This window comes from Patagioenas fasciata, chromosome 19 (assembly GCF_037038585.1).
Source record: "Patagioenas fasciata isolate bPatFas1 chromosome 19, bPatFas1.hap1, whole genome shotgun sequence".
Lineage (NCBI taxonomy): Eukaryota > Metazoa > Chordata > Aves > Columbiformes > Columbidae > Patagioenas > Patagioenas fasciata.
In genome coordinates, this window is record NC_092538.1 from 3043245 (window position 1) to 3054490 (window position 11246).

At 48.4% G+C, this 11246-nt stretch overlaps 1 protein-coding gene across 1 annotated transcript; it reads left to right on the forward strand.

The window, feature by feature from the left end:
* The first annotated feature begins 214 nt into the window (after nt 1-214).
* LOC136110127 (F-box/WD repeat-containing protein 10-like) lies at nt 215-11177 on the forward strand. Its single transcript, XM_065853324.2, has 12 exons — nt 215-359; nt 461-588; nt 1579-1695; nt 2204-2331; nt 3236-3436; nt 4387-4508; nt 4855-5003; nt 5661-5803; nt 6501-6659; nt 7642-7835; nt 9233-9424; nt 10176-11177. Exons 1-12 carry the CDS (start codon nt 215-217, stop codon nt 11030-11032), a joined length of 2535 nt encoding a protein of 844 aa, XP_065709396.1. The 3' UTR covers nt 11033-11177.
* Nucleotides 11178-11246: the final 69 nt, after the last annotated feature.

Genomic DNA, 11246 nt, shown 5'->3' on the forward strand with positions numbered 1-11246 from the left:
GAGTGTCCAGTGTTTTCCTTTCAACAGTACAATAGTGAAGGGTTTAAGGAAAATCAACCAGCTCTTGCGGTGCACTGCTAACAGCAGCATCATTAATAGCCACTGAAGCTCAAGTGCTTACAAAACTGTCAATTCCTCTGTTTCCTAGGTGGTCACCCACCAGCAGTGAGCTGCTGGCCCCACGGCATCAAGTGCCTACCCCGGGAGGGTCCTGATGCAGAGGAGAACTCGCCTGCTGTACCCCTTAACTGGTCGAGATGAGGCTGTGGGTCCTGCCGCCCACCGGTCACCCTCTAATGCCTTTGGGTACAAGAACTTAATTAGCTGCCTGCCATCTCACCTGTCCCTGTACATCTTTGGTAAAGCTGCCCTCGTTTTTCCAAGTGTGGTTTCCCCCGAGGGCCATGGATGGCCTGTAGTGTGGATCTTGGTTGAGCATTCTGTCCTTTTAATTCCTCAGGACTTTTGGATGAAAAATCCCTCGAAGCATGTGCGTCTGTGAATAGATTCTGGGCTCATCTGGTTGAAGAAGTCAATAAGGAACGTGAATGTCAAAAAACAATCCAGGAGAGTATCCTATATTTGCAGGTATGATGTCTGGGCTTCTGCCATGATGATGTGCTTTAAAAAGAGGGTTTTTCTGCTACTGCCCAAACCCTTAGATGGAAATGCTTTTACTAGAGGCCGCCTCCCACCTTTGTCCTGTTCTTCCATCTGCAGAGTTAAGCCAGGTTAGATGTTCATACTATCACCAGTAAGCACAACGTAAGAGCCTTTACTGACCTTCAGGGAGCCTGCGACTCTAAAAATGGATCAAAACACTCTTGTAACAAAGAAAACAGGGTTTGGTCAGGAATGCAAATCCTGTATGTCCAGGAGCTGGTGACAATTTGGCAGACCTGCAACAGCTCCCTGAGCTTTATTTGCTCCACCAAGGAAGATGGAAAGATGAGATGACTTTGTGAGAAGTCACAGCTGGCGGTTGGGACACAGTAAAGCAGAACTGCTAGGAAATGCCTGTCCTGCTTAGGACAGACTTGCCATAGAGCAAGCTAAGTGTAAAGGTAAATCCCCAAAGAGAGAAAGTAGGAGATCTTTGTGTGCTTTGATTTGTGAAGAGAGCATTGAAATCTCAGCTCTGTGCCAGCATTTAAAGGCTGTTTCATGTCAGGCTTTGCGCATTACATATGAAACTTAGATATTGCTGAAGATGTTTTGAGAGCCTCTCATCTCAGCGGGTTTGGATTCTGAACCAAGTGAGCGCTCACCAGAGATGAGATGCACTTTCAAACTTTTTTCTGTTGAAATGGAAAAGTTTTGGAGGCTCTTAGAAGCTCAAGACTGGATTTTGGAGGAAAAAAAGAAAGGGCAATGATTTTTCACAACAAGTCAAGTCATATAGCAACGAGGTGGTAAATGCAAGTCAGGTCTCTTAAGGAACAGTAAACCAGTGTGTGCAGTTCAGATTTGCGTGTGGCTTCAGCGTCCCATGGAGATGCTGGAGCACCACCCGTGAGCAGCGTCCTCTGTGTGCTCGGGCTCTGCGGTGACTGTGGTGCCTCTGCCGGTTCATTCCAGGGGTTGTGCCCCAGAAGAGCAGTTCCAACCTATGCCAAAAGAGTCGATGTGACAGTTCCAGTGTTAAACGAAGAGGGGGATGTCATTGAAGGCCATGACTGTGAAAGTAAACCGCAGGTATGTTGAAGGGTGTTTGCCTTCCATGGACCCTGCATTTCAGCATTTGAGGAAGAAGGAGGACACATCTTGGAAGATGTGACAGTGAATTTGGAGTTGCTTTGCTCTTCTGGTTTGTACCGTCGTGAGCAACTCCTAAGGACCAGAGCTTGCTCAGCACCTTCTGTCACGAGCAGGAGCCTGCATCCCTAAATCCTGCCTTGTCCTACTGCATCTCGCAGGCGTAGCCTTGGGGCCAGGGCTGCGAGCAGGGTCGGGCAGCATCCCAAGGGCACAGCATTTTCCCCAGAAATCAAGGGTGCAGATGTCAGGCCTTGCATTTTTGCCAAGGAACAACCCTTGTTTCTGCACCAAACAGGAAGCTCCTGCACTCTGGGTGTTCCTTACCAACACATTCTGTCTCTGGTCTCATCACTATAGTAGGGACCAAGCCTTGATGTTTAATACTGTGGAATAATGCTACCTTCCTCCCTCCATGAGTTACTTTTCCCTATTTCTCTTTGGACAGAGAGGAGAAAGACGGGAGGAGAAAGACAATCTGCAGGAAGCCTATCGCGATCTGAAAACCGACACAATCCAACTAGAAGAGAGAAATGTCTTCTGTGGCTCCTACAGTGTTCGTGTCCTCATGGACCAGTGAGTAGATTGCCTGGCTGCTCTCTGCACTAACCCTGTAGGGCCCAACAGCAGCTCCTGCAAACCCGTTCTGTTCCCTGCGGTCCTTCTGTGGGAATGTGTGGCTGGAGGGGAGAGTCCCTCAGCATCAGTGTTGAAAAATCCTCAGTGTCAAATCCAGTTTTTAATAAAGACAGCAGGGGAATTTTTAAAGACTTAAGGGTTGGTGATCCCCAGTGTATCACAAAGGATACAGAGCACTCTCCCTCTTTTAGAATTACAGAATTGTTTTGATTGGAAAAGACCCTCAAGATCATGGAGTCCAACCATAACCCACCCCTAGCACTGACCCATGTCCCTGAGAACCTCATGTCCGTCTGACCAGCCCTCCAGGGCTGGTGACTCCAGCACTGCCCTGGGCAGCCTGTTCCAATGCCCCACAGCCCTTTGGGGAAGAAATTGTTCCCCACATCCAACCTCAACCTCCCCTGGTGCAACTTGAGGCCGTTTCCTCTGCTCCTGGCGCTTGTTCCTGGGGAGCAGAGCCCGACCCCCCTGGCTCCAAGCTCCTTTCAGGCAGTTCAGAGATCAGAAGGTCTCCCCTCAGCTCCTGTTCTCCAGCTGAACCCCCCAGGTCCCTCAGCCGCTCCCATCACACTTGTGTTCCAGCCCCTCACCAGCTCTGTTCCCTTCTCTCAACTCGCTCCAGCACCTATTGAGCTTATTCTCCAGATACAATCTTGAATATGCAGAATTAGGGACCTTGGCTGTGGTGCCCTGCAAAGAATTCACCCATTTAAGTGTGTTGTGTGTCAGGTTGCTCAGTGAAGACCATTAAGCATCAGAGAAATCCCTGTCACAACCTTAGACATGTTGTACCTTGTCACCTGGCTAAAGCTCATCTCAGTCGCTGTTTCTTATCCAGATCAGACCAGAGCAGAATAATCCACTACAGTGGTGGTGACCTGGTAGCCGTTGGCTCTGCAAGCCGAAAAGTGCGGTTCCTTGGCATGCCGGGGACGAAAGAAGTGCCGCCTCTGCTCTCTGGTAGTGCTGGGAGCAAAGCTCTGCTCCTCGATGAGAACAAAGGCTTGGTCCTCAGCACAGGCTTTGATCTCAGCATCAGGTGAGCAGCACAGGGACCGTGCCACGGGATTACCAGCCTCTTGGAATATCCAGGAAAACATTCATCTTTAGTCCTTCCAGCCCATCTTCGGAATCTTCCTTCCCTCACTTTCGTTATAGTAACGAGGAAAGGACAGTAGATAAGGAAACAACCCCCACTCACATAGGACAGCTTCTCTTTTCCGGTTTCACCTGGTGACGCACAGGTCTTCCTAAAGTGCCTCAAAACACCAGATGTTTCCCAAAGGCACTTGCTGTGAGATTCTGGCCTTGCTAAGGTCAGCACTGAGTTCAGCAAGGCTGGGTTTATCTGTGACAGTTTGGCTGAGCAGGTTTAACAGCCTGGTACCCGCTGCACAGCTGCTCCTTTGCAGACACTGCCCCCTCAGACAAGGAGATGCTCAGCTCTTCCGTGTTATTCATCTCTACATCTCGAGAGTATCACAAGGAGGGGTAAAAGCTGAACAGCAGGCTGTCTGGCTCTGGCACAGCAATACCAGAAATTCATGAAAGGCAGCACTTAAAAAGGGAAAGAGTTTACAGTGACTCAGGCTCTGACCCCCCTGCTCTTCCCTGCTCCAAAATGTTTGTCTGAACAGGTGCTGGTGTTCTCCGAGGCCAACAGGAATCACATTGACACCAGCCACTAAAGAAACAATTTTATCTGCAAAGCTCTACATTTTAAGGTTAATTGGAGGTAGCTGTGCCTAAGGTGGAATCTAGACATGTGTTTCCAGGTAGTCTGCAGGTAGAACAAATGATATTGGTAAAAAATTACTACTAATCCTGACTTGATCATTCCAAATACTCTGACACCTTAGTGGAATGACTCCTGGCTTTAGCCTAGTGTGTAGAGGAGAAACGCTGGGCCTGTTAAGTAGGAAATAATAAAATGAATAAGCCATCAATTAAGTTAATCGCTGTATTCCTGTTTTGGTTGGTCCTTTGTAGGTGCTGGAATATCTACAGTGGTGCTTGTGTGAAAGTCTTTGATGGTCACCGTGGGACAGTCACCTGCTTGGATTTACACGAAGAGCAGCTCGTGTCGGGAGCCAGGGATGGGATGGTAAAAGGTGAGACCAGGAGCTTCCAGACAAAGGCCGGGAGTAGCGAGATGGGCAGAGTGCTGGAGGTGTGACGGGTGACAGGGGCAGCGTCTGAATAGAGCAAGGGCATCAACTGGAGGGTGGAGTTTAGCATCCCATTTCGATTCCAGAGCAGCCGAAGCTGTGGCCACGTGCACATGCAAGGTCTCTGTGTCACTGCATAAATTCTCGTTACTTCTGCTTTTATTCACTTTTAAAGGTTTTGTGGCTCTAAGGCCACACCAGCTCTCGGGGAAAATGGTATCAGCTTGCAGCTTTGCCAGAGGTTTCTTTACTATTAATTTGTGACCTTTCTCCCCCTTGCTCCCAACAGTGTGGAATCTGAGGAGTGGGCGATGTCTCCAGACCCTGCAGCACAGCAGCGCTGTCTGGGTGGTCAGAACCGACGGTGCCCGCGTTGTCAGCGGGTGCGAGCGAGGGCTGGTCAGAGTCTGGGCTGCGGATACGGGCGCTCTGATCAAAGTGAGTTTCTTCTTAGGTGGATCGTTTTGTGCTAAATGTTTAAAAATCTGTGCTAGTTTATCACAGCCTTTGGTTCTTGCCAAAAATTTTCTGAAGAAAAAAAAAAAGCCCCAAACCAAAGGCAGCCTAAACTGGTAAAAGAAACCACAGATTTATTTGTAAGCAAATGATACAAAACTTGTTTGCAAACAACTGTCAATTTTAATGCAGGGTTTGATGTGCTGTGCCTGACCCCTTCATTCCTGTAGAAATGTTCACCTCTGCTCCTGCAGGAACATTCAGACCCTGGGAAGAGGTTGGGGTCTGACCAACAGCTCTTGGGGTTGGGTCTCACCTGTCAGCCTAAAATATGAAACCTTCACAACTGGTAGCAGTTGATGCAGCTGAAGCAGCTGGATGGCTGCTCTGCATTTTAAAGGTCAAGGCTGGAGACTGCTAATTACCTTAGCAGGTGTCCAGAATCAGTGTTAGTCCACATTTGAGAGGAGTGAAGCTCTTTCTGTCTGCAAATTGACAGCAATCTAGCAATCTAGCTGCAAATTGAGAGCATCTCAGATGCAGGATTTCCCAGCTCCAGCTGAACTACATTTGCGATTGTCCCTTTCATTACAGTCAGGGCCATTACTGAGGGTTACACCTATTTCTTTTACTTTGCAGACATTAGAGGAGCACCAAGGCCCAGTGAAGTGCTTGTCCTTTGACCAGTGGCACCTTGTCACAGGCAGCACCGATGGGAGCGCCCTGGGATGGAGCATGTTGGGAAAGCTGAGCAGATGCCTCGTAGCTTTCCACCACCCAAAGTAGGAATCGGATGCGTTTCGAGTTGTATTCAGCAATCTACTAAGTCTGTAAAGAAAACATCTTCCTTATAGAAACACAGAATGCCTTAATTATCAAGCTTAGTATCTGAAATATCCCCACATTCAACAGTCTTCATCTTTAAAAGTGTCAGGCACTATGTGATCATAACCAGTGTTTGTCAGTTAAGACCTATAACAACCTCAAATGCAAATATTGCAACCACTTGTTCAGGAACAGGGATGGCAGGGCATAGTCTAATAATTCAAGGATCATAACCTGTATGCAAGAGGGTGTCATGCTACCTGGTCAAGAGAAGACACGGTCTATGTCAGAGGTGGCCAAGTTATATGCTGAACCCTGCCAACTGTGTACTATGTTATTTTCTAATACTCATTACAACTGTACCATCAGATTATTTTCTTTTACTTTTCTGGACATAAAAATGCAATTCAAAACACGGCAGATGGCCACAGCCGCAGTGGCTGCTCTGAGGATGCGCTGGGTTGGTTGGTTTGGGCAGGGAGGGATTATGAAGGACTTCGCTACCAGGCCTTTGAAATATCTCCATGAGCTTCTTTATTCAGGCTGTTGATGGAGGCAGAGCTCTGCATCTCCTCCAGGACAAAAGAGGGAGCTGATCGCGTCTCCTCGGGAAAGCACGGTGGATGTCCCAGCGCTGCCGTGTTGTGTTTCCAGGGAAGTCGTGTCTCTGCAGCTCCTCTATCTCCGGGTCATCAGCGGCTGCGCTGACGGGAACATCCGTATATTTAACTACCTGACTGGGACCTGCCTGAAAGTGCTGACGGCCGAAACCAGCGGGAGCCCCATCTCTTCTGTCCATGTGTCAGAAAACAGGTTGGTGAGGGCAGCTGTCGTCTCTGAACTAAACTAGGTAGATAACTTGGTAATTGAAGGAATTAAGCATTTTTCCTTCTCACAAATAAGCTTTAAAGGGCTCTACTGCTTGTTGACTGCTTTAATAACTTGGTTTTGTTAGCAGTGGCTAAAAATAGATTTGCTTACTCCATCCAGCAATTGACAATTTCCCGTTTCTATCCAACTTAAGACACACAGAGGAACTGGCTGCCCGGGCAAGCGGTGGAGTCCCCATCCCCGAAGGTATTTTAAAGATGTGGCACCTCAGGCCGCGGCTCAGCGGTGGACTCGGCAGTGCCGAGTTTATGGTCGACTTCATGATCTTAATGGTTTTTTCCAGCTTAAAAGATTCTATGGACCAACTGTAAAGTTGAATTGAGCACCCAAATTTCTTAACAGGTTGGGGACTCAAGCCAAGGCCTGACAAAGCCTCTACCTGTTCCCTGCCTTACTGCCTCTTTGTAAAAGCCAGCAGTGGAAAGTTCTCCCAGGTGTCCTCACATCTGCACCTCTGAACTGAAGGTGGTTCCCAGCTTCTGCATAAGCAATGGCTAAAATGCTGGTGTTTTGGTCACAGCTCTGAACCACAGCAAAATATGGGCTGCTATGAAGAAAACTCCATCCCAGCCAGGTCCGCTCCACCCCTCCAATTTCCATTAAATGTCCCTAATAATATGGTGTCTCCAGTTTCTTTTGGCATTGCACTGATCTAGCTCACTCTACTGCTGCAAGTTTTCATCCTAATCATCTTACAACTAAATTTATTATAGAGCTGAATGAAAAGAGCCCCACAGAGCTCACACAGAGGTTGGGTTACCATGTGCAGCACCACCAATGGGGTTAATTGTTCCTGCTCCCTTAAACAAGTGCGGGTCATCTCAGAGCTGTTGAAGTGCCTGCAGGCACTAAGCCCTGGGTTAATGGTATTGGTGCTTTCACAGCTTTTCCTTCCCTCCTTCAGGATGGTGATAAATTCTCCAGCCGTAGTGCTGGTGTTCCAGTTTGAGGACGTCAGCTGGGACTACACCTTGGATGCTGCCCGAGAGGTGGCGGGGAAGACCAACCAGCAGCAGGCGACTTGGAGCAGAACCGCGGTTCCCTGCTGGCGAAGGCTGTACCACGACCGGATGCGCCGCCTGGCTCTGGAACCAGAAGGTGCTGGCGGCTCCTGTTTTCAACCTGGGTCCGCTGCCGGTCACTGAAAGGCTGGGGAACACCTCAAAACATTACAAACGGCCTCTGCAACACGCTGGCATTTCCTAAAATGAATTTGAAATAATTGCAAGTATATGGCTGCCTTCATCTTAATCAATATACAGACTCTGTGCTTTTCTAAAGTGCGGTCTGGGAGGTGTGCTGTTGGTTTCAATGGTTCCATCACTTGTAGGCTTTTGTAAAACTTTTGTGCCTTTTTAGAAAGGTTTGGTATAAATTGGAGACATTTGTCCAGACAGTGTGTGCACATCCGCAGGCGTCGCAAGAAGAGCCAGAGGGCACGGGTGTGCTGCAAAGAGCGAGCTTCATTTTAGTTCCCTCTCTACCGGGGGATCTCCGAAGCCTCACGGGAGCTCCCAGCAGAGGTGACACCGGCAGGGACGCAGGCGCTGGTCAGTTCAGCCCTGCTGGGAGCTCTGAGCTGCTGAGCTCACCTGTGCTTCAAGGCTTCAGGGAGGCGCAGCCTCCTGCTCTTTCTCACACCAGAGCAGGAATCTCAGCCATAGTGATGAGGTGCCTGGAGTTTCTCACAGGCCTATGGTATCTAACACAGAGGTTCTGCTCGTCAAGCACACAAGGTCAGTAAAACAATGAGTGTGATGTGTGTGCTTTTTTACAGACAGGTGCAAGTCACTTGAGCGTATTTACATTTAACTAAGCTCCTTGCCAAATCTTCCGCTATATCCCCATACAGACAGGCGCTGTCGTTTTTCCAGCTCAGTAACAGAGAAATCAGTATTATTCACATTATTACAGCTGGTGTGCAGGGAAACAGGCTGCTGGTTCAGTTCTGATTTATTAGAAAATACTCCAGAAAGCCACAGGACACCTGCGTTTGGGATCTGCCATCCGTGGGAAATGCAATTGGACATGAGCAGGCACCTTTTAAATCGTAACACAGTGATTTTTTTTAATCAGCAGTTATTTAATGCAGGACGTATCACAGATCTTCCAGCTCCACAGTCAAACTGTGTATTGCAGGGAAACTGAGAAAGTTTTCATGCTTTTAAGGCCACCGGGTGTTGACCTCACTGATGTGGCTCTACTTGGTAAGGGACGCACAGTTTGTAGAAACAGGAAACAAACAGGAGTGCAGCGTATTGTAATTCTAGTGGCAAAAAAGTACGGGCTGTGTGTACATACTTAATATTTTAAAAGATCTACATTTGCTGTCATCTTTGAATGCTGTGAAGTTTTCTGCTAAACAAATGTGTTTGGATTGTTTCTAATCCCTAGATCTTTGGAAGCTGTGATAAGAGGCGAAACAGTAACCAAAGACTTAAATTTTAAAGGTTGGACACCAGTGAAGTTGAGATTACTTTTTTGTTGTTTTCTAGCTCTCTCCAAGAAACCGATGAAATCAGCGGCTTGCCAGCAGCACCCGCATTTGCTCAAGATGAAGCAGAGTTCTCACGTTCAGGCAGAGCAGCGCAATAAACTGTGTGGTCCTGACACCACACAACCCCGCGCCCTCACCTCGGGAAAACTGGCGAGAGCACGTTCTAGAGGATTCCCGGCAGATATTCCTGGTGAGGACCCTTGGCGGGTAGGCAGGACAGCGATTCCTCAAACGAGTGCACCTCAGATAAACTAAAGAGTGAAACACGAGGATCTCTGGAAGCCGGGCCTGCTCGGGATGGAAGGTTTGCAGCGCTCACACGCATCACTGGCAGAGCCTGTGATGGCTGCAGAACCTGCTGTGCATTGAAGACACAGGACAAGTGCTCAGCTCTAGCTGTACGGCTCTACTTCTCTGCTGTCTAGGGGGTTTTGTTACATCCTTGTACTATGTTTCATTTCTTAAACAGGTGCAGCAGAACCATGCACAAAATTTGAGGAGCTGGTATTTAATCCATAGCAGCAACTCAGAAAATTGTTTAAAAAAATTACGTGTGAATTGTCTCAGCCAACAGGGTCATATGTATGTGCAGATTAATCAGTTCTAAAGTCCGTAAATGAGGAACAAGCACCGCTTTCATTAGTTTGCTTTGCTGTGCTCTGCCTTTCTGCACTGAACTTAATGTTCTCTGAACTATATTTCCAGGGGGCAGAAGTTCCAGCTGGCCAGACTGGAAAAGGAGAATTGTTGTTGCAAAGCACTGACATGGGAATGACATGGCAGAACACAGTGACAAACGTATCACTATGGCAAAGTCCGTGGGGCTGAGCATTTTACACAATCCCCGTCCAGTTCTCAGTCAAGGGCATAATCGCACAACCTGCCAATGATGATCAGAAAAACTATTTTTGACTCCTGCTGTGTTGTATTTTTGGGAACAGGTAGCAGACTCCAACATGGCCCTCCTATCAATGTACCTGCGCATCTTGACAAGGCAGAATCCACTTGGCAATTTGGAAAGAGAAGAGGTGAAAGTGGTCCCATGTCCGTTGACAAGTTCCTCTTATCGCTCAACACGCTGCAGAATGCCCGCAAGGCAGCCGTCCTCAGGTACCCCGTTCATCGCCACGCAGAAGTCAGGGAAGTCTGTGAAAGTGAGCAACACCACCCTGAAAAGGTACAAATACACAAACCCTCCCTGCAACGCAAAAACGATCAGGCAGCCCAGCTCCAACGTGCGAAATTGCACAGTGATTCTCTGACCCCAAGGGTAATCTCTGTGCCCTTTGAAACCAAAATGCTGCAGCTCAAGCTGAAAAACTCTTTGCATGGCCCCACTGTGAAGTCCTCCATCCCTGCTCCCTCTGTTGTGCGGCTCAAGACTTGCTCTGGGTTGCTGAAGGAAAAGAAAGCTCCTGCTGAAGTCATTCCTCCCCCTGGAGATGGGGTTCAGGTTGTTGATCCTGTTACAGCTGCTGCTGAGAGGACCAAACCAACGCATGCGACCATTGCACAAACGGGAAACAAAGTGGTTTCCAGGAGAAAAATCTCTTTTTGCACGAGTGCTGCAGACCCTTCCCAGCCTAACGGTGGGTTCAGGCTTCTGACGGAAAAATGGAAGGAGCGGTGCGAGGCAGCTGTTGCAGCTCAGTGTAAGGCAGAGCAGCAGCTCACGGAAGAACGGGAGCGAGCGCGCAGGAAAGCCTGGCTACGGAAAGCGAAAGGCCTGCCGGTGGACTCTTTCACTGGGGAGGGGAAGATACCCGCTCCTGAGCTGGGCTTTAATACATTTATCTGAGCTGATCCCTCAGTCCAACAACCAACCGTTATCTGAGGGTTCTGGCGTCCAGCTGCCACGACCCCTGTAGTTTCTAAGTATAAAAGACGTCTCCCCTGTATGTTTTTTACTGAAGAGATATTCTTGGTGTATTCAGCTGTTTCTCAAGGCAGTGAGTGGACTGAGTCCTGTCCTGGATTTATCCTGCTAGACCTGCTGGTAATACAGACACTAA

Coding starts and splice junctions, on each gene's coding strand:
- LOC136110127 (XM_065853324.2), top strand. CDS start 215: ATGCAGAGGAGAACTCGCCTGCTGTACCCCTTAACTGGTCGAGATGAG. Junction 5,004..5,660: donor ATACGGGCGCTCTGATCAAA/GTGAGTTTCTTC, acceptor TTTACTTTGCAG/ACATTAGAGGAGCACCAAGG. Junction 7,836..9,232: donor CCTGGCTCTGGAACCAGAAG/GTGCTGGCGGCT, acceptor GTTGTTTTCTAG/CTCTCTCCAAGAAACCGATG.